The sequence below is a fragment of the Stenella coeruleoalba genome, assembly GCF_951394435.1.
Source record: "Stenella coeruleoalba genome assembly, chromosome: 14".
Lineage (NCBI taxonomy): Eukaryota > Metazoa > Chordata > Mammalia > Artiodactyla > Delphinidae > Stenella > Stenella coeruleoalba.
The window spans coordinates 70,908,354-70,933,151 of NC_137160.1; the positions used below are offsets into that span (position 1 = coordinate 70,908,354).

At 50.0% G+C, this 24,798-nt stretch overlaps 1 protein-coding gene across 6 annotated transcripts in view; it reads right to left on the reverse strand.

Moving 5' to 3' along the window:
* KIAA1671 overlaps nt 1-24,798 on the reverse strand; it is a 185,290-nt gene that overhangs the window by 124,579 nt on the left and 35,913 nt on the right. For all 6 annotated transcript variants that reach the window (XR_013831448.1, XM_079943577.1, XM_079943578.1 and 3 more), the window contains 3 exons: nt 7,034-7,185; nt 3,689-5,296; nt 1,477-1,564 (listed from right to left, as the gene is read on the reverse strand). Coding sequence is in view for 5 of the 6 variants with exons in the window: in XM_079943577.1 (XP_079799703.1) it covers nt 1,477-1,564; nt 3,689-5,241 (1,641 nt within the window). In the remaining variant the exon portion in view is untranslated. The remainder of the gene's footprint in view (nt 1-1,476; nt 1,565-3,688; nt 5,297-7,033; nt 7,186-24,798) is intronic.

Consider the following 24,798-nt stretch of genomic DNA (forward strand, 5'->3'; position numbering starts at 1 on the left):
CCCGCAATGGAAGTGCGGAGTCTCAACCGCTGGACTGCCAGGGAAGTCCCTCTCTACCATTTTTAAAGAAATGACTCAGAAGATCCAAGGATAGAAACAGGGCTAACCGCCCACCCCAGGAGTGGTGGGCACTGTCATTCAGAGCCAGTTCACCTTTGCTAGGGGTTTATGATGGGAGGGGTTCAAATGGGCTTGGAACCAAGCTCTGGTGTTTAAAACTCTGTATAATTTTCTTAAAAAGTAAAACTATGTGATCCAGCCATTCCACACCTAGGTATTTATCCAAGAGAAAACAAAATAGATGTCCCTACAGAGCCTTGCCCACAGATGTTCACAGAAGCTTTATTTGCAATGGCCCCAAACTGGAAACAACCCAAATGCCCATCAAGGGCTGAATGGATAAGCCAACTGTGGGCTACCCATACAACGGAGTACTACTCGGCAATAAAAAGGATGGGCTATTGACACACATGATGAAGCTCAAAATAATGATTCTGAGTGAAAGAAGCCGGACCGAGAAAAGAGCACTGGTTGCATTTATATAACAATCTAGCAGATGCGAATGAATCTACAGTAACTGAAAGCAGATGAGTGGTTGCTCTGGGGGGTCACAGAGAAGAAACTTGCATGTGCTGGAAATGCCCACTGTCTTTATTGTGATGAAAGTTTCAACAGGTGTACAAAGATGTCAAAGCTCACCTGCTTATATGCTTTAAACACGTCCAGTTTACTGTATGTCAATTATACCTCAGTGAAGCTGTTTAACAAAAACTGAAACTGCAGAAAGCATCAACCGCAAACCCGTTATACCTAGCAGTTATTTTATGAGCTTTTTAAATTAAACAGACTAAATGGGGACTTCCCCGGTGGTCCACTGGGTAAGACTCCATGCTCCCAATGCAGGGGACCCAGGTTCGATCCCTGGTCAGGGAACTAGATCCCGCACGCATGCTGCAACTAAGAGTCTGCACGCTGCAACGAAGATGCTGTGTGCCACAGCTAAGATCCAGCACAGGCAAGATAAATACATATTTAAGAAAACAGACTAAATGAAAATATGTTTTAAGCAATTTAATTGATGGTAACTCTCCTCCTTTTTCTTCGTCTAGGTGACACATCAGGGTGGGGAAAGAAGCAGGGACCATAATGGGGGAAAATTGAGGGGGGTTTCTATTAACATTTTTACATCTTCATTAATTTCTTAATAAAGCAGACATTCTTACACAGGAAAGCCATGTCCCTCCTCCCATTTGCACAGACAAAAAGAAATGCCTGACGATTATATTTGCAACGGGGAATCACACAGCCCATCATACCGGAAGGGACTTTAGAAGTCCCAACATTAAAGGAAAAAAATGTCTTAACAGTTCATGAGAGGTTTCTGATTCTTTCCTGGGCCCTGGAGATCATAAAAGCCCTTTTTCCAACAAGTACAACTACCTGCTGGGGAAAAGGACGCGCCAAGCGGCTCCTTACCTTTTCCCTGGGTTCTTTAGGCAGCTCACTGCTCGGCTCAGAACACTTCTCACATGTGACTTCGTTGCTTGAAGCTGCACTTGAAAACCTGGCACAGAGATCCAAGTTACTTGTACAGGGACCGGCAGCTGTGGCTCCCTCCAGCCCGCACCCCGTAACTAGCTCAGGAACCCAGGGGTGAAACCAGCACTGAGATCATCAAAGCAACACTGCCCAATTTCCTCCGAGAAGGGACATGTCCTTTGCAGTTGCCAAACCCCTCCGGCCCAGTGGGGACAGCCTACCTTAAACACAGCATCATCGGGGTAGCAGGAGCCCCAGGCTTGGGTGAAGAGACCTGGGTGCTAGTCCCAGCTCTCCTGCCTCCCCACTGAGGGAGCTTGGGTCAGGCTTGTGACCTCACTCATAAAACGGGGATAATTAACACCTCCTCATCGTCTTTTGTAGGGCGGATAAGAGGCTACCCAAGGCCCTAACAGCTACCTGAAGTCGTTTAGAGAAGAGTGAAGATGCCCCAGGAGGGATAATTAATGGTTGTAACCTCACAATAGCAGCCCCACCGCAGACCGACCACGGGGGGGCAGTGGGCAGTCGGGGAATGTGTCGGGGCACGGGCCTGCCTCTGCCTCTCCGAGTGACCTGGGCCCAGTCATTATCCCTCTCTGGGCCTGTTTCTCCACTGTAAGGGGAAGAGGGAGAAAGGGGAGCTCTGGAGCTACACTTTTTCCATCTCTGAAGAGTTCTCTGGAGCGGACGCTGAAAGATTAGCTCAGGGCTGGGGGCTGCAGAGAAGAGGGAGGTGAAAGAAATCAAACTGCTTAAACTTGACCCACACGCATCAGTCCAAGGTCTGCCTCCTGGGAGGCATGAGGCTGTGCATGAGTTGCTTCTAAGCCCAGAGCCCTGGTTTCCCCTCCTGTCAGATGGGAATAACCTGAAACACTGGGGGATGCAGAGAGGGAAGGTGCGTGAGGTCCCCGACATGGGTGCCCCTTTCTGTTTTCTGGGGTTTTTAAAATTTTTTTTATTATTATTATTTTGCCACGCTGTGCAGCTTGAGGGATCTCGGTTCCCAGACCAGGGATTGAACCCAGCCCATGGCAGTGAAAGCGCCAAGTCCTAACCACTGGACAGCCAGGGGATTCTCCCCTTTCTCTGTTTTCTGAATTCAGGGGTTCACGAGCCTGGCTGCACATGAAAATCACTTGGGAAACTTTTAAAAACCACCATGACATGGGCCCCTCCCCAGACCAGCTGAATCAGATTCTCTAGGGGGTGGGGTGGGGGCCAGGCATCAGTATTTTTTTTTTCCAGGTCATTCTAACTGCTGAGAGCCACTGGTCTAACTCTGGCCAAGCTGGCTGCCCAGGTTCCCAGGGCCTGAAGGGCAGTCTGCCCAGAGCTCCCCTTGGAAGCTCCATCCCTGACAAAGTATGTCAGCGGCAGGCATGTCATTAACAAGCTGGCAGAAACCCCCGGCGGCATCCCTCTGTCCTGGCCGAGAAGCCACTTGTGGAAGAACGAAGGAGCAAGAGATGTCAGAGGCCAGGCCAAGCTTAGAAAATCATCAATAACCATTAGGATTAATCGCATCATTTGGAGCTACAGCGTGTTGAGGGCTCCCTTGGGTTGAGTGACTCTCAGCGTCATCTCTCTGAGTCTTTGCCTTAATCCTTAAAGGCAGGTCTTAGCATCATTTCCGTTTTGGAGATGAAGAGACCGAGGCTCAAGGCGTGAAGCTACCCACCCAAGTTATCATGACCCGTCTGATTTTGTTTTGGGGGCCATCCACAGAGGTTTAGGTCATATATTAGGTGTCCTCGGACTTCAGGAAAGGAAAGCTTAGCGATGGAGACAGGCTGGGCTGGAACTGCACCGGGCTCCCGACTTCCTCATGGTATCTCACCTTTCCTGTCCATATCTGTGAAATGTGCACAATATTTCCCCCTGAAAAGTGCACAGAGGGGAACCTACGAGGAAATGTATGAGGAAACGTGCGCGGGCAGCTCCCCTGTCTCTCCACACCTCAGCTTCCTCATCTGAGAAATGGGAGCTAATGCCACTTCCTCTGTGGGCTGTGGGTCAACTGAGAGGGGGCGTAAGGCGGGCAGCACGGAGCGTGGCGCCCTGCTGTTTCCTTTCCCGAGGGGTCTCTGGTAAGGGGTTGAGAACCTTGGAGGCTGGGGGAAGCCAGTGGGATGCTCCCACTTACAGTTTGGTCAAATCCGCTGACAGCGGCCGTGCCTGGATCGCCTTCTTCCTGATCTCTGGCTTTGCTTCCGAGCTCTCGGTGGCCCAGCCTTTGATCCGCTCCTGGACGCTCACGCCGGCTTTCCCCAGCTCCGGTGCAGCCGGTGGGGACTCAGCGGGGGCTGATGGGGGCGAAGATCCCAATGACAAGGCTGAGGCGCTCTCCTCGCCAAAGAGGCTGACGTGCTTCTTCACGCTGCCCCTCGGGGTCCGCTCTCCCCCTGCCTGAGTTTCCCCATCAGCCGCTCTGCTCTTGACCTCAGCGATTTCTTGGCCTTTTCCAGGCCTGGGCGAAGGGGACGGGGGGGCCCTGGGTGCCTTCTCCGGCTCACCATCCAGCTTGGCTTTCTCTTCCCCAAGATTCTGGTCACTGATGGGGGTGACCCTGGCCGAGCCCCCCATGGTTCTGAGGTGGCCCATCTCTGCCTGCTTGCAGAGCAGCCTCTCCTTCCGTTCCTGGATCTTCCTGGCCACCTGCAGGAAGTCAGAATCTGGGTCGTGAAGGGGAGCCTCTGCTTTGACCAGACGCTCCCCATCTACTTTGGGGTCCAGGTCAGGCCTCTCGGGACCCCGCCACTGGGCCGTGGATCCTGCTGTGGCCTCCACCTTCCTCGCCAAGGCCTCTCTACTCTCGAACCTGGCCGTGAGGTCCACGGACAGAGGCCTAGGCCTCCTCACCCACGTCTTCTCAGGAGGGGTGGGGGGCGCCTTCCCCACCACGGTTGCCCCGCCAGGGCCTGCTGGCTTCTGAGGCTGAATGGACTCGATGAAAATGGCCGACACGGGCCTTCTCTTCAGTCGAGGCCTGGGCTCCAGAGCAGGGCTACCCGCGTCCTCCACGCTGCTGGCCTTTGACAGAGGCTCCTTTAGGCCTGTCTCCTCTTGGGTGGCCGCCGGCCTGGTGACCTGAGACACGGAGGCCGGTCGGGGAAGAGTCCCCGCAGGCTTTCGGGCTGGCAAGGCGGGCTTGGTGGCCACCTCAGGCCGGGAGGCAGAAGGGGGCCCCTGAGACACGCCTGCGTTGGCCTCCGGAGCCCCCCGGCCGACCCCCTTCCCCAGGGTAGGCCCGGCTTTGGTGGTTTCAAAGAGTATCATGGTGCTGGGGTTAGGCCGCAGCACCGCGGCCTTGGAGAACAGAGACGAGCTGCTCGGGCCGTCCCCGCTCCCCGCCTCCTGCCCCACCAAGCCAGGCATCTTCTCGTCCAGCCCCTCTGCCGCCACGCCCCGGGGGAGCCCCCCGGTAGGAGACGGCCTGCTCAGGCTGGGCCACGAGGAGATCACGTCCCCGGCCTTCTCCTTGGAGAAGGGCTTGGGGGTGAGTCTCGGCAGAGGGAGCAAGCGGACTGGGCTCCTGAGGGGGCTTTTCCCTTCCAAGAGCAGCGCTGAGGGGGCCCCGGAGGCGCTGCCAGCCTGGCGGAAGTAGGTCCGAGTCAGAGTTTCCTCCTTGGAGAGCTCGCCCAGGCCTGGCACTCCTGTCAGAGAACTTATGGAGCCGACCTCCACCCGCGTCACCATGGTTACGGCTGTGGATCCATGGGGAAGACGAACATCAGAAACAGAGAGGCAACCACTAAAAAAAATTGTAAATTTAAGATTCAGTCAGTGTCTGGGTTGAAGCAGAGGGATTTGGGGGATGGGGATCAAGAGACCAGAGTCCCGGGTCTGGACGACAGCTCTCCATTGACCACCGGGCCAGCCTGGGCCAGTGCCTTCACCTCTCGGCTGTGGGCAAAGGGCAGTGGACTAAATGGCCTGACTCTGAAGTTCATTCCGGCTCAAAGGATACAGAAAAGGTGCCAACACTCTCCTGGACTTTCCTGACTCAGCTAATCTCAAGGCCAGCTTTCAGGGTGAAAAGTGATGATCTCTGCTGTACAGGTATGGAAACCAGCTCAGAGAGGCCAAGTAACCGACCTGAGGTCACTCAGAGAGTAAAGAGGCAAAGCTGGGATCCAAACCCAGGTCAGACTCCAAATTCACACCACACGCTCCCAGCATAAACCCTGATGAGAGTCCTGTCACCCGGCAGTACTTTCCCGTTTCAGAGCCCGGCCACATCAGGCTGGTCCTGACCCTCGTCACAGCCAAGCACAGAGAGGGTAGGTGACAAGCCCCACCTCACACAGCTAGCCAACGGTCACAAAGTTGGTCACTGGCCTTGGCACTCTAACCGTCCAGACAGTCCCTTATCTCTCCCCTCCCCAGTCCTTCCAGAAGCCTTAAGAGAAAGCCACCCTCATGTCCCACTCCACCTGCTGCTGTGATTGTTTGCCTCTGGGCTCTTTTCGGTTGGACGCCTATTTTACGCTGGCTGCCTTCACAGTCTCAGTAAGAAGAGTATCAGCTAACGACGAGAGTTTACCATGAGTGAGGTCTCAGGTAAGCCCAGTGCTTCCTCAAATCACACCCTCTTTAGAACCCTAAGAGGCGGGTATGTGATTGCCAGCCCCAGTTTTGCAGCAGCTCAGGCACAAGCCCCTTGTTCATCCAGTCATGAGCTCTGCTCTCTCAAGGTAGCAGCCCTCCTCGCTCATCCATCCTCCAATGACCCCGAGAAGCAGGGATTATCCTTATCTCCCTTATAAAGATGAAGGGAAAGGGCTCAGAGAGGTGGCCCGACTTGCCAACCGTCACACAGCTGAAACGTGATCTCAAGTCCTGGACCCATTCAACTCTGCCTTTTTAACAATTATGTCCTCTTCCTTTCTGGTCTTAAAAAGTGCCAGACAAGCTGCTGTTCTTGATTCGTCCCCCACCCTAACCCCACCTTCACTCCAGTGCTCTCTTTCCCTACAAAATTGTCCCCAGCCTGCCCGCGTCTAGATGGGCTAAAAGTAGAAGGCATTTTAGTCCAACGCAAGCCTCCACTTCCCTTCCTGGGGCCCTACAATGCTGCCCCCGGCTCTGACTCACTCAGCAGCCTGCAGGAAAGAAAGGCAGACAGATTTTGATATTTTCTCTTCCTTACACACTCGATGGTGCTAAGAAGATTCCTTCTCCCCAAGGCGGAGAACACTGTCTAGACGGGGTTAGAGGCAGAAGAGAGGCACAGAAATGGAGAATGGGAAAATCGGAGACTTGGGAGGAACCCGTCTGCAAAGGCTCGGGGTGGAGTTCCTAAGGTGCACAGGGTCCTGCCCCAAATCAGGACTGCTCATCGTTAGAGCCAGCTCCCGTGACCTCTGGGACACAGACATAGCCCGGACAGAGACACAGGACAAGAACAGGATTCAAAGGACAGAGAGGAAACTCCCTAGCAGAACCCACAGGAGCCCTGCCCACCCCCGGACACTCCAGCCCCACTTACCCGAGCTGGCAGGTCCTGGCTGGGGACGTGTGACTGCCAGAGAAAGCCAGCAGTATCGTGTCTCATCTCCAACGGGGCTGTCCGCACACTCCCATGGCAGGAGCCGGCAGGGGAGGGGAGGCTCGTCCCAGCAGGCTGAGTTTCAAGCAGGTCTGGGGAGACACAGGGCGAGCGCCTCAGTTCTGGGGTTCCGGCAATATGTGCACAGACGGCGCAAAGGCTTTCGAGCTCCAACTGCATCTGCTGGTGTCTCCGCCAGCTTGTAAAACTCACGCTCCTAGCAGCTTTTCAGTATTGTCGCCTTATCTATACACGTGGGCATCAAGGGTGCCGAGTACAAACCGTAGGTGCTCCAAAAAATCTCCCCCGTTCCTCTGATACATGTTTACTGAGCACCTACCACGTTCACAAGGATGAATAAGAAATATCCCCTGCATCCAGGGACCTCAGAGTCTTGTGTGAGAAACACACACACGCGTACACACACACAAGCGATTACAACACTGGGCAATAAACATCATGGTTTATAAAGGGGGACATGGGAGCACAGGAAAAGGAGGATTAACTGCCTAAAATTGGGAGTGGTGGTCCCGGAAGACTCAAAGAGCTGGCTAATTTGGGAGCTATTTCCCCTGGTTCTCCTGCTCAGCAGTATCTGTACATTGCATCTCTTGGAGGTCCTCACATGCCTCCTCAGGGCCTTTGCATGTGCTGTGCCTGTTCTCTGAGATATCCCTGTCACTACACACAGACGCAGGCCCTCCCCTAAGATTGCAGTCCAGACACAGCTGCCCCCCTCCAACCTAGTATAATCTCCCTCTTACGTGTCCAGAGAGACCCACAGACACTCAGCCAGACTCATAGCTACACAGCTACATTTAATAGTTCAAGATCCTTCATTTCACATCAATGGGAAGCGCCCAGGAGTCACCCTGAATCCCCAAGAGCTAGCACAGTGGCCTGGCAGATAAGAGCACTGAGCACATAATTATTGAGTGAATAAATAAATGAATGAAGAACTATTCTCCTGGCCCTGCTCCCCACCCTTCTAAGATTCTAAATAAGGGCCAGAGTCCTGAGTTTCATGACACTAAGCAGTCTTGGTCACAAGGTGAACGAGTTCCTCTGGCTCTGGCAAGTTCTGGTGTGGCCACAGGTCAACTGCTACTGAATGACAGAACCAAGGAGCTACGAAGAGCCCAGCTGGGAGCTCAACCTGCTGACCCCGCCCAGAGGCCCCACCAGTTTCACCTGATGCACTGCCTGGGACAGGCTGCCGTCAGACACCTGCTGTGACCACATTAACCCCAGACTGTCACACCGGCTCATCCGCCCAAAGGTGGAATGAACGAACGCTTCTCTATACAGCTTTTCCTGGGAAGAACCACCACGAGCGCTGTTGCTGAACCAGGGTTGACGGCTCACAAATGTTGCCCCCACTTTGGGATCTCTGAACCCATCTCAGTAGCCAGATTGCAGGGTAGGAAAAAGGGGAAACAAGAGAAAGGCTCTTGGTCCGCACCCCTCTTAACCAGAACGGTGTCTCTGTTATCTGTAATCTCCTTTCTATCTTGGGCTCCCTCTCAAGTTTCCATTTGAAATGCCAGGCAGATGCCTGGTCTATAAATATGGTTGCATGAACGAATCAATGAAGGAATCAATCAATCAATGAACAAAGGGGGAAAAAAAAGAGTTTTTAAACCACCATAGTCGATGACTAAATAATATTTTGAACTCTTTCCCAAACCTAGAAACCCATGATTCTCAGGTTTTCCTTTAACCTGTTGTAAAATACAAGGAAACCAACTGAAATGTTCGCTTTAAAAGCTTGCTTTAAATGCATCACATATGTTATGCTTAATTTAAGAGATGTTAGTCTCTTCCAAAACATTTCAGAAGCCCACTCACACAGAGGACAGATGCTGTTTATTCCTGGGGTGGCCTCGCTCACTCTTTTTAAATATATTAGCACGATGGCCAGAGCCAGGTAAACAAGAGCTCCCTGGAGAAAGCAGGGACACCAGGTATGAGCTGTGTCTGGTTTTATCTACAAATAACCGTGAAGGTCGGCATGGGGGGACAGATGGGGAGCCAGGCTGATCTGGGAGGTCAGGAGGCTGCGGTGGACCAGGACACGGAGGATGCGGGGCAGCAGTGGGGGTAGTGGTGGGTGTACCTCTGCGGTTGCTGAACCCGCCAGGTCCACAGGCTCGATCTCCCCCATTTCCTGCGATTTCATGCAGAGAAAACCAGGTTCCTGAGGGTTGAGTCACCGAAACCGATCATCACTGAAATTAGACAGGCGTCGCTCACGAGCATTCATTCCTCCCATCCCTCTGACCTTCCCTCTACAAGCCAGGCTCTGTGCTGGGTGCTGGCGGTGCAGCCGTGGAGCGCACAGGCTCCCAGGGTATCCGAGAGAACCTCACAGGGACGAGGCAGGAGAAGCCCTTCCATTCAGAACCCAACCATTTGGTAGCTTCTCTCTCAGATTCAGAGGCGTTGATTCATTTGAACAGCTGTTGCCAATCTTTCATAATGACACCCCTAAATCCGATCTGGGAGCTCACAGTCATTCACTCAGCCATCTCTGGGTGCCGCTTCCTGGGAATGCCACAATCTGGTGAGGACCGTGAGCCAGTCCTGCCACCTTCCAGCGTCTTCCGGAATGTGACCTGGGCTCCCAAATCTGCGGATCCATCCTGTGTGGTGCCCCGTGTGAAGGGCCAAGTGCGTGTCCAGGTCTCCCCAGGAAAGCAGGGCTGCGGTAAATGCATGGGCGTTGTCCGTCCACAGGCCCCAGAGGGAGGGGGACCAATGCCTAATATCGATGGAGTGTATGCATCCTCTCCTCTCCGTCCCCATGGCTGTGGCCCCAGCTCATTCATTCATTCATTCATTCCAATACACAGCTACTGAGCACCTACCATGTACCAGGCTCTGGGGACACAACAGTGAACAAAACATACAGAAAGCCCTGTTCCCATGGAGCTGACAATCACGAACACAGGAAAAGACAATAAACGAAATAAATAAGCAAGAGGCATAGAATGTTGTTAGGTAAGTAACTTTCTCTGCCGGTGTCTCCTCCAATCTGTTCTAGCAGCAGCCAGAGTGATTCTCTGATACGCAGGGGCCACCATGTCACTCCCCACCTCCCCACTGCCCTCTGAATGAAGATCAAACTCCTTCCCTGGGGCCTGGCAGGATCTGGATCCTCTTCATCTCTCCAGCTTCAGTCTCATGATTGACACCTCCCCCTCCATCCATCTGTCTGTCTCTCACACTCACTCACATACTTACTGCAGCACATGAACCTCAGACAGGTCACAAGACACATCATGCTTTTCCTCACCTTCCCGCCTCTACACTGCCATTTCCTACTGCCTGGTTAATCTCAGCTCCAAGCAGCCACCTCCTCCAGGAAGCCTTCCCTGATGCCCCAGGGTGGGTTCAGGTGCCTCTTCTCTGCTCTGGTATCTAACTCCCAGAGCTTCTCCCTAGCCCAGCACTGATCCCACATGTGGTGACTGCCTCTAGAGTGGGGGGAGCTCCAGGTCAGGAGGGTCCTGGGTCTGGTTCACAGCTGTACCCCCAGGATCTGATGCTGCACCGGACATAAAGTTAGTGTGCAAAAAATACCTCAAGGGAGAGCATCCCTGAAAGAAGAAAATAATAGTATCCAATGCAGGCATGGGTGTGGGAAAACTGACATGCTCATCTGCTCCCAGGGACAATGTAAGTTACAAAAGCAATTTGGCAATATTCACTTTCCACTAATGTTATTGGAGACCCCATCAAGACTCAGGGACCACACTAAGTGACTCCGCACCTTCTGCCTTCTCCCATGTAATATTCTCAACAATCCTGTGCTTTTCAGTTTATTACCACCATTCTACAGATGAGGGAAATGAGTCAGATCTCAAGCTAGTGAGGGGTAGTGTTACAGTTGAAATCTTCTGACTATGAATCAAGTGCTTCCCCCCATATACCTCACCCCAAAAACATTCATTTATTTTTGACTCAGTAATCCCACGTCTAAAAACGTGTCCTATGGAAGGAATCTAAAGGAAGAGAAAACCATACACACAAAGATGCCCCCTGCAGTGTTGTCCATCCAAGTGCAGCAATAACGCACCCTGAACTTAGGGTGATAACTCTTATTTGAAAAAACCCAGGACTCAGAAGCCATTTGAAATGTCACAAAAGTTGCAACGTCAGCGGGTAGACCAGATCTCCAGTTCCCAGTCTGCCCACAAGTGGCACAAAAATCCCTTCACACCACATGGCCTGAGTTTGTGATCAGAAAAGATGGCTGCGGGACTTCCCTGCCTGCCAATGCAGGGGACACGGGTTCGAGCCCTGGTCCGGGAAGATCCCACATGCTGCAGAGCAACTAAGCCTGTGAGCCACAACTACTGAGCCTGCACTCTAGAGCCCGCGAGCCACAACTACTGAGCCCATGTGCCACAACTACTGAAGCCCACGTGCCTAGAGCCCGCGCTCCTCAACAAGAGAAGCCGCTGCAATGAGAAGCCCACACACCGCAATGAAGAGTAGCCCCTGCATGCCGCACCTAGAGAAAGCCTGCGCACAGCAATGAAGACCCAGCGCAGCCAAAAGTGAAAATAAATAAATAAATAAATTTATGTTTCCAAAAGATGGCTGCCATGGCTATCACGGCAAAAACCTAGAAATAATCCACATTCTCCACAAAAGGTGAAAGTCTCTCAGCCACGTGTAAGGGGCTGTTCTGCATCTCTTGAAAGTGAGGACTGGGGACCCTGTGCAGGAAAGTGAGAAGAGCTCATGAGAATGTTGTTGGAGAGAGGGTGGCAGGTGGGTAATTTTCTGTATTCAAGGCTGTGACAACGGCAAAAATTGTTTATACAAATGGTCAAGGTCTGGAAGGGGAAAGGGACAGTTGAAAAGGAAAAGCGTCGGGGACAAGGGTGGAACTGTTATATTTTTAAATTCCTTTTCACTTTGAGATTCCTTTTTATTTCCATTAATGTTGTTTGTGCAGATTTCTTTTTAGGCCTCAATACCGGAAGTCTCCCTCTGAGCTGTGTTCTCCCCATCAATTCAAAATGTAGAGGTACCAAGGCTCCCTTCCTGCCCACTTTCAGAGCTTTCAAAAGCTGAGGATAGGGACTTCCCTGGTGGTGCAGTGGGTAAGACTCCGTGCTCCCAATGCATGGGGCCCAGTTTCGATCCCTGGTCCGGGAACTAGATCCCGCATACATGCCACAACTAAGGAGCCAGTGAGCCACAACTAAGGAGCCTGCAAGCTGCAACTAAGGAGCCCGCCTGCCTCACCTAAGACCCGACACAACCAAATAAATAAATAAATAAAATTTTTTTTAAAAAAAAGCTGAGGATAAAGATAACTATCATTTATTAAGCACTAAGCGTGTGCCAGGAACTGTGCTAAGTGCCTTACGAATATGACTCATTTCGTCCCCTTAACAATACAAAGAAGCAGGTCCTGGGACTTCCCAGGCAGTCCAGTGCTTAAGACTGTGCTTCCACTGCAGGACATGAGGGTTCACTCCCTGGTTGGGGAACTAAGATCTCTCATGCTATGCAGCATGGCCAAAAACAAAAAGAAGCAGGTCCTATTATGAAGCCCATCTTACAGGTGAGGAAACTGAAGCTGGAGGAGTGAATGGATCTGCCGTGGGCAGCAGGAGGTATGCTGATCCACCCTCCCCTCCATAGGATTCCTTCCAAAGTCCACATGGGCTTAACTAGAACAAGTGCTTTTTTATGATGTTCAAATGTAAAGGACACTTCACACCCATTATGGTGTCTACCATCAAAAAAAACAGAGGGCTTCCCTGGTGGCACAGTGGTTGAGAGTCCGCCTCCTGATGCAGGGGACACGGGTTCGTGCCCTGGTCCGGGAAGATCCCACATGCCGCGGAGCGGCTGGGCCCGTGAGCCATGGCCGCTGAGCCTGCGCGTCCGGAGCCTGTGCTCCGCAACGGGAGAGGCCACAACAGTGAGAGGCCCGCGTACAGCAAAAAAAAAAAACAAAAAACGAAAAATAATTCTGGAGATGGATGGTGGTGATGGTTGAGTGAGTGTACTTGACGCTGCTGAACTACACACTTAAAAATAGTTACGATGATAAATTTTATGCTATGTATATTTTACCACAATAAAAAAAACCCAAGAAACTAAAGACAAATAGAAAGGAAATCTAATGCTTAAGCTCTAATTACCATGTGACTCAGCTCATGGGGACCCATGTCCTTTAGGCAAATCTCCATTAAAAGCTCTCATGGTCCACACTCGGCTCTGCCCCCATCCCCGTTAGGAATGCAATGGGAAGCAAAGGAGACCCCATTCCTGATTACAATCGGGGGGTGCTCTAATAGGGGCAGAAAATGAGGCTGTAAAAGCCCAAAGGAGGAGTAGTCAGGGATGCCTTCCTGGAAGAGGTGACATCTCATCTGAGACTGGTAGGAGACAGCCAAGCAGAGGAGGAGGTTGGAGCCAGGAGAGGGAACAGCATGTGCAAAGGCCCAAAGGTACGGGAGAAACACAGTCATATAGCGCAAGCCTGTTCACTTATTCTCCTTGGGGCAACGTGGGGCTACTTGGTGAAAAGTCTGAGTGGCACAACTTTCGAAAAACCATGCACTTTTGTTGAGTCAGAGTCGCATTGGAGGGTACAAAACACTGGTCCGAGAGTCAGAACTGGGTGATTTTAGTCAAGGTGATCACAGATCCTGGTTTACCTGGGACAGAACGCGTTCACTCTCAAAAGTGCCCGGGTTTGGACAATAAATTATTCCATCATCCTACATTTTTTTTTTAAACTGTGGTAGAAACCACATAACATGAAATTCATAATTTCAACCATTTCAAAGCGTGAAAGCAGTGTCATTTTGTAAATTCACGGTATTGTGCAACCATCGCCACTATCTACTTCCGAAACATCTTCACCACCCCAAAGGAAATCCCATACCCAAGAAGCAGCCCCTCCCCCTCCTCCCCTTCCCCAGCCTCTGGCAACCACTACTCTGCTTTCTGTCTCTAAGGAGTTGCCATTTCTGGATATTTCAAAGAAATGGAATCACCCAATATGTCTCTCACCCTAGTTCTGGTCTCAGTTCCTCCACAAACTTGCAATGAGAGCTTGGACAAGTCCCTGCCAGATTCTGTGACTGTGGTTTGGCTCAACCCCAGGACTTATCAGGTTTGCATTATGCAACTTTTCTCTGCCCCTGGCTCATCCCCCGTGAAGCCCAGCTCTCTGAGATTCTGAGACAACTGTTCTACATCCCCTGGTGCCCCACGATTCCTTCTGAACAACTGGTGCTCAATAAAGGATTGTTAAGGGACTCAATAAAATTCTCATTCAGTGTTGACGGAAGTAGTGAGAGCTACGTTTCCTACTCAATGTGTGTGATTCTGTAAGAACTGCCTTAATTAGTACAGCCTTGACTTCTGTGTCAATCTCAAGTTGTAATGTATTAGAATTCAGGGCATCTGACCTTTCAGACTCTGGAATACAGAGGAACAGTTTGAGGGGGCTTTTTCCCAGCTGGCCCTGTACCACAAGATATGGGTGGTACACATTCACACCCACACAAAGGGTCCTGTGGTGTAGAAAGAGTTTGGGAAATGCGAGCTCAACAGCGTGTAAACTACTGTCCTTCCCACAAGACTCTTCAGAGCCTCTGGTGAGCTAACTGGCATCTTAGACACGCCAAAGCATAATCCAAACTGCCTCGCCCCAGTACCGCTTGTCCAGGTGCAACTGCTGATTTGGAGAAAGAACGTTACAAGTGGCCTTCGTGCCTTTACTTAAACATCCGCCTTTTCAACTTGCATTGGCCTGTTCCTTCCTACTGTTTGTGCTATTTCTGGGCTGGCTACAGCACTCACCAAAACCATTAAGCAAGCAGCTTTCTTGGGTTTGTTTGTTTTTCTTGGGATCAAGGATGGGCAAACTACAGTCTGTAGGCCACATCTGGCCCACTGCCTGTTCTTGTAAATAAAGTTTTATTGGAAGACAGACACACCCATTAATTTACATGGTGGCTTCTTCCAAGGTATGAAGACAGACCGGAGTGGTTGCCACAGAGGCCGTATGGCCCAGAAAGCCTAAAATATTTACTCTCTAGCCCTTTACAGAAAGAGTTTGTGACCCCTGCTCTAGACTGTAGAGAACTCAGTCCCCTGAGAGACTGGACTCCCCCAAGGATATGACATCCCCCCTTTAAGTTATCTAAAGCTCTCACGCTTTTCTGGCGGAGACCTACGTCTTCACGAGGTCTCTTCAGGTTCTCCACATAGTAATTGCAGAAAAATTCAAAAATATAAATGAGCAAAATGTTTTTAATAATCCTATATCCCACCACCCAGAACCAACAGCCATTACTAGCATTCTGATGTCCATCCATCTGGCCATTTCTAATATAAGTGGGAACTTTTTGTCAAAACTAAAATGCAATCAGGTCATGCGTGCTGTTTAGGAACTTGTTTTGTTTTGTTTAATTTCAAAATACGTCATAAATACCTTTCACATCAATAGCTACACAACTCTACAGCCGTTTCTCATGCTTTGCAGTATCCCATTACATGGATATCTCATCATTATATCGAATCCATCCTCCACTATTTTATCCTTAGGTTGTTTCCAATCTCTGACTATTAAAACCAACACTTCAATGAACACCCACGTGCAATGACTTTCCCAAGGTAAATGTTGCCTAGAAGTGGGCTGGCTGGTTCCAAGGGTGTACACTTTTTTCAGAGCTTTGGATATATGCAGAATGGAGCATACATCCATGTGCTTCCCTTCACACCTAAGGGAAACGTCCCATGCTGACCTGAGTCAAAGCTTAGGAGGCCAGGGTTCTTAACCTCTGCCCTGGGGCAGACCCAGTAAAGATGAGAAATAAACCAGGGCCCCAGGGCTGACTGTGCCATCACTGGCAGCTTTACTGGGTCTCACTTATGGCCGGACCATCATCACGCACTTGACTGTAAGATTTGCAAGGGCAATTAGAACGGCTCACAGGGAGAGGTGAGTCTGGGCCCAGCCCAGAGGCTGTGTCCAGCCTGGCGTCGGAAGGGTAGGCAGGAAGAAAGCCCTGCCCCAGAAATGACGTTCACGGCAGAGGAAATTCAACCTCAGAGCTCAGTTCAACACGACACACAGATCAATGCTGGGCTCAGAAAAATCTGAGTATAACATGCTCTCTCCTTAGGGAGCCTGAGAGGCGCATATTGCATTTCAGAAAAATAAATAAATAATTCCCTCCGAGCACAGATAGGTTTCTGGAGGAATTAGCTTATTTTGGCCCAAGAGCTGCCTTATGTTCAAACTCAAACCCTGGGAAGGTCTGATCATGTGTTCCCCAGCTCCAAAATAAATGTCTCCCACTGTCCATTGCCTTGGACAAGGTATTCAAGACCCCCCCCACCAACCCACCCACAGGCCAAAACTAACCAACATGATCTGTACTACAGGCCCTGCCCCCACTCCCAGATTCCCAAAGGTACCCCACGACCTGAGTATCTTTTTCACTTATTTCTTCTCCGTGGAGAGCCCTTTACCCACAGCACAATTTCCATTTGCCCAAATCCCACTCATGCTTTTACAGCAGACGAAGGGACACCTCTTCCAGGAAGCCTGCGCTGACTTCCTAAGCCAAAGTGTCTTCCAACCTTCTTTGGCTATTTACCTGATCATCATGCCTTGTATCAGAGATAAGCCTGACAGTCTCCCCCCGGCAAGATTTACAGATCCCTCCTGAGCCCACCCAGGACACAGACCCCTCCGGCTCTGGGTTCCCGTTCCCAGAACCTACCTGATGCCTGGCACGGGAAAGGCAGAATAGGAGAGTGCTGGGTTCCCCAGTGGTGGGAGGCAGCCCATGCGGGACACAAGATGGTCTTTGGTAACACTTAGGGTGCTTTGACATCCAGGCACAGCATGAAGCTTCTGTGAATGACATTCTGTGCAAACTGTTTCCTTTCTGATTCTCATGGGTGCCTTCTCATGCAGTTCCTGAGCCCATCTCTGCTTGGTGCCACCATGACTTTAACACCTACACTATCTGCTAATCTCCCAGGTTTAAGAAAGAAGACACAGCTCCAAGCTCAGACCATCAGCTGCAGCAGCAGATTTTAAAATATAATTTTATTTTCATTGTATTTAATTTTACTGTTGTTTTCAATTTAAGACAAGTGACACTGGTTTGCTATTTACAGTAAGATGTTTGTAATGGTTCCTTTAAAATTTTATTTAACTTTCGGAAAAGTGAAAGTTTAAAAATAAAATGATGATACAGGGGTTATGTACAAATGGCAAAAGCCCATGTGACAGGGGCTTCCCTGGTAGCACAGTGGTTAAGAATCGCCTGCCAAGACAGGGGACACGGGTTCGAGCCCTGGTCCAGGAAGATCCCACAAGCCATGGGGCAACTAAGCCCGTGAGCCACAACTACTGAGCCTGCGTTCTAGAGCCTGCAAGCCACAACAACTGAAGTCCACGCGCCTAGAGCCCGTGCTCTGCAACAAGAGAAGCAACCGCAATGAGAAGCCCACACACCACAACGAAGAGTAGCCCCCGCTCGCCACAACTAAAGAAAGCCCCCGCGCAGCAACGAAGACCCAACGCAGCCAAAAATAAATCAATTATTTAATTAATTATTTTTTAAAAAGCCCATGTGACTGGAATTCACTGGTAAAGTGGAAAGATCATGGCATTGGAGTCAAAAACAGGCAGATGCAGCTCGTGGTGCTCCTTCCCCATTTTCCTGCCTGGAACAAAGATGTGATGCCTGGAACCAAGGCAACCGTTTTGGGACCACGGGCTCACAAGTGATACTTTAAGGATAGTGACATGGAAAAGACCTTGATGACATAGCTGAGCTACTAAACTAACTGAACCGTTCTCCTCTGGATTTTTGTTGTTGTTATTGTTATGTGAAAAATAACAATGTACTATTTAAGCCATTCTTAAGGTTTCTGTTACATGAAGGCAAAAGCATTCCTAACGGACACAGGGAGTTTGGGTACAAATTTGTTAAGTGGACAAATGTCTTCTAAGTAAACACAGTGAATGTAGTAGTGCTTTTATTTATTTATTTTTTTTTTTTTTTTTGCGGTACGGAGGCCTCTCACCGCTGTGGCCTCTCCCGTCACGGAGCACAGGCTCTGGACGTGCAGGCTCAGTGGCCATGGCTCACAGGCCCAGCTGCTCCACGGCATGTGGGATCTTCCCAGACCGGGGCACAAACCTGTGTCCCCTGCATTGGCAGGTAGACTCTCAACCACTGCGCCACCAGGGAAGCCCTGTAGTAGTGCTTTTGACAAGCCACTTCACCCCTGAAAGCTCAGTTTCTTCATGGGTAAATTAAGTTCAGTGATACCTACCTCAAAGGATCCCGAGGATTAAAGGAGATGGTGCATGTAAAACACCATCAGTATACCTGGCACATACACAGTAGGTTTCTGCAAATGCATGATAAATAAATGAGCAAATAAACAAACAGAACATGAAGACTGATGGAGGGATGTGTGGGTTGGTGGGAGTTTTTCAGCTAGATTTAAAGGAATAGCTCTCTGATGAAGGAATTTGGGAGAGATAGTGATTCAGGGACTGGGTAAGTGGATACTCTTCTCAAGGCTGGTCTAAGATCCAATACCAGCCTGTCACCTACACAAGCCTTGATTAGAATCAGGCGGAAGCACCGAAGAATGTAGACACCAAAGAGCAACCCTCCCAAAACCAGGTGCAAGAAAAGCCTGAAAGGATGGTCAAGACCGAAGTGGTGTCCCAGGGATGTAAACAGTCCCAGGTCCATCCCCGGCTGCTGCACCCACCCCACTCCACCCCCACCAGCCGTTCTCATCGGGGCTCCGCCCATGGCAGTGAACCTGCAGTGACCGCTGATATGTCCTCTCCTGGTTTTCCCAGGAGGGTCACTGTGCCTCCGATACCCTTCAGGCAACCAATGACTCTTCCTCCTCGTCCTCTGGGACCAGCTTCCCAGCTCCCCTGTAAACCTGTCAGGGCCTGGCGCTGCCAGCCTCGGGGCACGACAGACAGGCCCTCCTGGCACAGAACCCAGGCCTCAGTGGAGCTGAAGAAATATACCTGGCCCGGCTGCCAAAAAGAGAACCCAATGAACAATCCCAAGTTTATTCAATTGCTTTGTCCCCCAACCTATTAAGTGCTGGGCTCGGGGAAAGCTTGGTGTTAATAATTACCATCATCAGATCACGAACACTAATTGGGCACTCATTTTGTGAGTTAAATGAACTTCCCCACTTAATCCACCTTCTGGAGTGGGTCGCATGATTAGGCCCACTTGATGGATGAGGACAACGATGCCAAGGGAGGTTTAGCAATTTGCCCATGGGGTGGAGCTGGGATTTGAACTCAGGCAGCCTCCCTCCCAATCCCACCCAGTTCAATCCCACCCAGTTCATCCTGCAGCAGCCAACAGTTGCTGGGTTAAGTGCTGGCCTCCCCTCCCCTCCCCACGCCACGCCCCCACCCACCTCCACCCCTACCCCTGTGCTGGGCCCTGTTAATCTCTTCAATGGCCTTCTGGGGCTGATGCTATTATTATCCCCATTCTATAGATAGGTAAACTGAGGTTTCAAAAGGCAAAGTGATTGGCTGAGGTCAACTGCTTAGTAAGTTAGCAGATCTGGGATTCCACTCAGGTGTTTGACTCCACAGTGTATACACTTTGCCATTTTGTCCTTCACGGGACCTGTCTAGCTCAGACTGGGTTTTCAGGCAAGTTTTGGGGCAAAACATCCTTGTGCTCAAAGCACAGTCTAGCTGGGGAGGCAAACACGGCTGCAGACATGGCCACAGACAGTGACCACAGCAGGGAGGTGAGACTGAGGCCCTCGGGAGGAAGGGCTTAGAGTAGACAGAATAATGCCCCCCAACGATGTCCACGTCCTGATCCCCAAAACTTGTGACTCTGTTATCTTTGCAGATGTGACCAAGCGAAGTCTCTTGAGATAGGAAAATTATCCTGGATTAGCTGGGTGGGCCCGACGTCATCACAAGGTTCCTTATGGAAGAGAGGCAAGTGGGTCAGAGTCAGAGAGAGAAAATGTGATGAAGGGAACAGGGATTAGAGCCATGCGGGGCCACAAGCCAAGGGATGCAGCAACCTCTGGAAGCTGGAAAAGGCAGGGAAATGGATGCTCCCCTAGAGCCTCTGCAAGGAACACACCCCAGCCGACCTTCACTAGACTTCTGACTTCCAGAACTATAAGGTAATAAACTTGCATTGTTGAAGCCAGTAAATTGTGGTAATTTGTTACAGCAGCAATAGGAAACTCATACAGAGCTGAAGTTGGTTGGGGAGAAAGGAAAGGGAGGACTGCCTGGAGGAGGCGGCACGGAGCTGAATGGCTACCTAAATAACCCCAAAGCTCAAGCCTCTGTGAAGTCCTTTGGGTTAGCCCCACCAGAGCCACCAAAATTCTTAACCCTCCATTCCTGCTTGTTTGGACCCTGACAGTATCAAATCCTACAAGGTAGGTCCTGGCACTGCACTTTTCCATGCAGCTACTAAAATTTAAATGTCAACTGATTAAAATTAAATACAATTTTAAATTCAGTGCCTTGGTCATGCCAGTCCCATTTGAAGGGCTCAACAGGCACGGGAGGCTGGGTGCCTTACTGGGCAGTGCAGAAAGTTCTATTGGACCGCGCTGTACATTCCCAATATACAGATGTGAAACTGAGGCTCAGAGTCACAGGGGCGGGAAGGGACAAGCTGGCACTCAGTCCCCGGATCTTCTAATTTCATCCTCAGCCTTCTTAACACGGAGGAGGCCTGGGCCACAGGGCTGGCTGCCTCAACCCCAGGCCCAACCTTATTTAACTGAACCATGAATTACTCACCCACTGTCAGGAGTCATGACCTTTAGCATCACCGAGAACTGTTTATTTTGACCTCTTTCTCTCTCTGCCTTAAACGCAGGGTGAGAGGCGAGGGAGGCAGAGGAGAGGCCCCGGTTAATGAAAGGTTCTGGTTAACAACAGTTTCAGCCATTCATTACGGGCACAGAGCACTTGTGGTTTAAAGCTAGGAGTGTCACGTGTTTGAGAGATCAGCCAGTGTCCCTTTGACCCCCTAATCCATCATCTTTATCAACTGGCATACAGCGCTAAGAAAACCTCTATCTACAGGGCCAGAATGACACCATCAACACACAAGGCTAACATGGTTCAATTTCTAGGGTAACCTTTGCCACTTACAAGGATATAAGGGGCTCCTTGCCCAACAGAGGCAGTTACAAAGAGTTTCAGGGTGGCAGGGGGGAATACAATTAAAAATAAATTTTAAATTCATTCCCTGGTGGTGGCAGGCAGGGAAATGGGTGAATTGAGGGCCAGAAATGGGAGGGAGAGTTCTCACTGTCTGCACTCTGGTAACTTTGCATTTTGAGCCCCGTGAATGTATTATCTGGCCAAATAAATAAGTAAAAGTTAAACTGTAAACGCTTAGGTAAGATACGGACCGTGGGGATCCCATTTCTTGTTTCATGTAGATGCACATGGATGGGTATATAAATATGAACACAAGAAGGCTTACAGAAAGTGTTAGAAGAATATATAAGAAACGTTCAGAGAGGGTGACTCTAAGTGGGAGGGAGATGAGAATACAGGGGATTTTAATCTATTTGTATTTTTTTGCTTATTTATAATTTCTTAACTTTATACAATACTAATCGCAACAAAAACAGTTTCTATTTATTGAATGTGTAGCCAGTTTCCAGGTGAAACACTTTATAGGCAAAGCTTCACTTCTCCCGGCAACCTCTGAGGCAGGTAGTAGTGTTTTACTCCCATTTTATAGATGAGGAAACTGAGGCCCAGAGACACCAAGACCACGAAGCCCACCGTCTGGACTCCTTTGCTGTGCTGACTTCTGATCAAATAAATGTGCTCATGATAGAAAAAAAAGAAACGTTTTAAAAATGCTAGGTACGTGGACTTCCCTGGTGGCACAGTGGTTAAGAATCCGTCTGCCAATGCTGGGGACACGGGTTCGAGCCCTGGTCTGGGAAGATCCCACATGCCGTGGAGCAACTAAGCCCGTGCGCTACAACTACTGAGCCTGCACTCTAGAGCCCGCAAACCACAACTACTGAGCCCTCGTGCCACAACTACTGAAGCCCACGCGCCTAGAGCCCTGCTCCGCAACAAGAGAAGCCACCGCAACGAGAAGCCCGTGCACCGCAAGGAAGACCCAATGCCGCCAAAAATTAATAAATAAAATAAACAAATTAAAAGAGAAATGCTAGGTACGTGAAAGCACAAAGTGAAACAGACTAAATTTCTGAATATAATACAAGTGTCAGAGAGCCCAAGCCTTTCTCGAGAAGGGTGCATCAGACACCTCAGGTGTCCTGCCTTACACTCTCAGCACCCACCCCGGGATGCAGAAGGCTGCCTACTGAAGAGGCTGCAACTCTCTGGCTTGCTTTCTGGCCATGGGAGCACAGGCCAGAAGTGCCAGTTGGGCAGTGCCCCATGTGCAGCCCTCCACCATAGACAGATGGCAACTGGTGTATCAATACCCCAGCTCCTTCCCTCTCTGGGGGAAGACTCTGAGGTGCACGTTATGCCCTGTCTCCATGACACACCCTCTATTAGCTCCTTGCCTTCCCTCTCTCACCTTCACACTCGCCTCACAGTGCTTCCTGTGAGGTAAAACAGTACAGCTTCTAGAAGGAAACACGGGAAAAACTGATCTTAAATAAAATGAAGGAAAACTTCTGTTCATCAGAAGACACCATGGAGAGAATGAAAAGGCAAGGCATGGACTGGGATAAAATATTATGTATACAAATGGTATGATATATAGTATTTCATCTATATTATGTTTATAAATATAATTTAAAATATTGTATCATATTTATACATGTGCACATGTGTATACACACAGACATATATACTTCATAAAGGACTCTATCCAGAACACATAAAGAACTCTAAACCAATACGAAAAAGACAATCTGGCTTATTGTTTGCTTTTTTTTTAAGGACAAGAGACTTGAATGGGCACTGCGCACACACAGAAAAAAATCTCCAAATGAGCGATAAGCACATGAAAAGATGCTCAACTTCACTGGTCATCCGGAAAACAAATTAAAATCACAATGAGATACTACCGGACATCTACCACAATGGCCAAAACAACAGACTGACATGTTGACTGGGGGGAAGTGGAACCGTTTTTACACTTTACACTTTAGAAAACTGTTGGGCAGAACCTACTCAAGCTGACCTGCATCTAACTTACGACCCAGCAATTCCTCTCCTGAGTATCTACCCGAAAGAAATGAGTGCTCAGGTCCACAAGAGACGTGTACACGAATGTCCACAGTAGCTTCATTCGTCATAGCCAAAACCTAGAAACCACCTAAGTGTCCATCCACGGTAGCCAGGATAAATCGCAGCATATTCATATGATGGGATATAATACAGCAACGAAAAAAACCAAACTATGGCAACATGCAAACACGCGCATAAGTTCATAGACATTACGATGAGCAAAACAAGCGGGACCCAAAAGCACTCGTACAGTAAAATTGCACTAACACGAAGTTCAGGAAATAGGCAAAACTAGCCAATGGTGATAGAAGGTAGGTCAATTTGGGGAGTATTGGCTAGGATGGGTATAATGAAGCTTTCTAGGGGCCTAGGAATGTTCTATATCTTGATATGAGTGGTGGTTACGTGCTGTGTTCATATGCAAACGTGTGTCCAGTTTACACGTAAGATTCGTGTACTTTACTGTAAGTTATGCCTGAGAAAACAAGCCCTCAAACTTCCAATGGCCTGCAGGTGCTTACGAAATGAAGCCATGCCCCTCACCACAACCCTGCCTGATGAGCCTCCCACATACCCCAGGACCTCATCTCCTACCAGGTGCCCCCTCCCATTCCCCCAGCTCCACCCAGCCTGGAGATCTCAGTTTGCTTTGGCCTGGAGGGAGTCAGGATCTGTAAGAATTCCACCCTCAGATGGGAAAGAGACCTGCAAGGAAATGCCAGTCATTTGTTTCTCCCGGGTGATGTCAGTACCCATGTGCGTTCATGCAGCAACAGCTCTCTGATGAAATGCTTCTCCTCCAGGAAGCCTTCCCAGACCTCTGCTCCCACCCCAGGTAGGCTTTCATCCCCACATCTCTCTGCTTCTTTGTGACACTGATCCTACTGTTTTAAGTCTGTTGAATTGATTGTCTTACCCCCTGAGGGCTGAGACCCTCTCTGTCCTGTTCCCTCCCCGTCTCATCATCAGAGCCTAGCAAGTCACCTGGCACATAATAGGTAAACAATAAACATTTGCTGAAACAAATGAATGTCTGAAGGAGAAAATGAGTCATTTGATGGAGGTTAAAAATGGGGTGGGGCCGAGCTTCCCTGGTGGTGCAGTGGTTGGGAGTCCGCCTGCCGATGCAGGGGATGCGGGTTCGTGCCCCGGTCCGGGAAGGTCCCACATGCCGTGGAGCGGCTGGGCCCATTAGCTGTGGCCGCTGAGCCTGCGCGTCCGGAGCCTGTGCTCTGCAACGGGAGAGGCCACAACAGTGAGAGGCCCGCATACCACAAAAAAAAAAAAAAAAAAAAGGGATGGGGCCAAAATGATTCTGCGCAACTCCCTCCAGGTATAGAAGGTGAAATCTGGGCCCAGAGAGGGTAAGTGACTTGCCTAAGGTCACACAGCCAATTAGGGACAAATGTAGCATAGAACCACC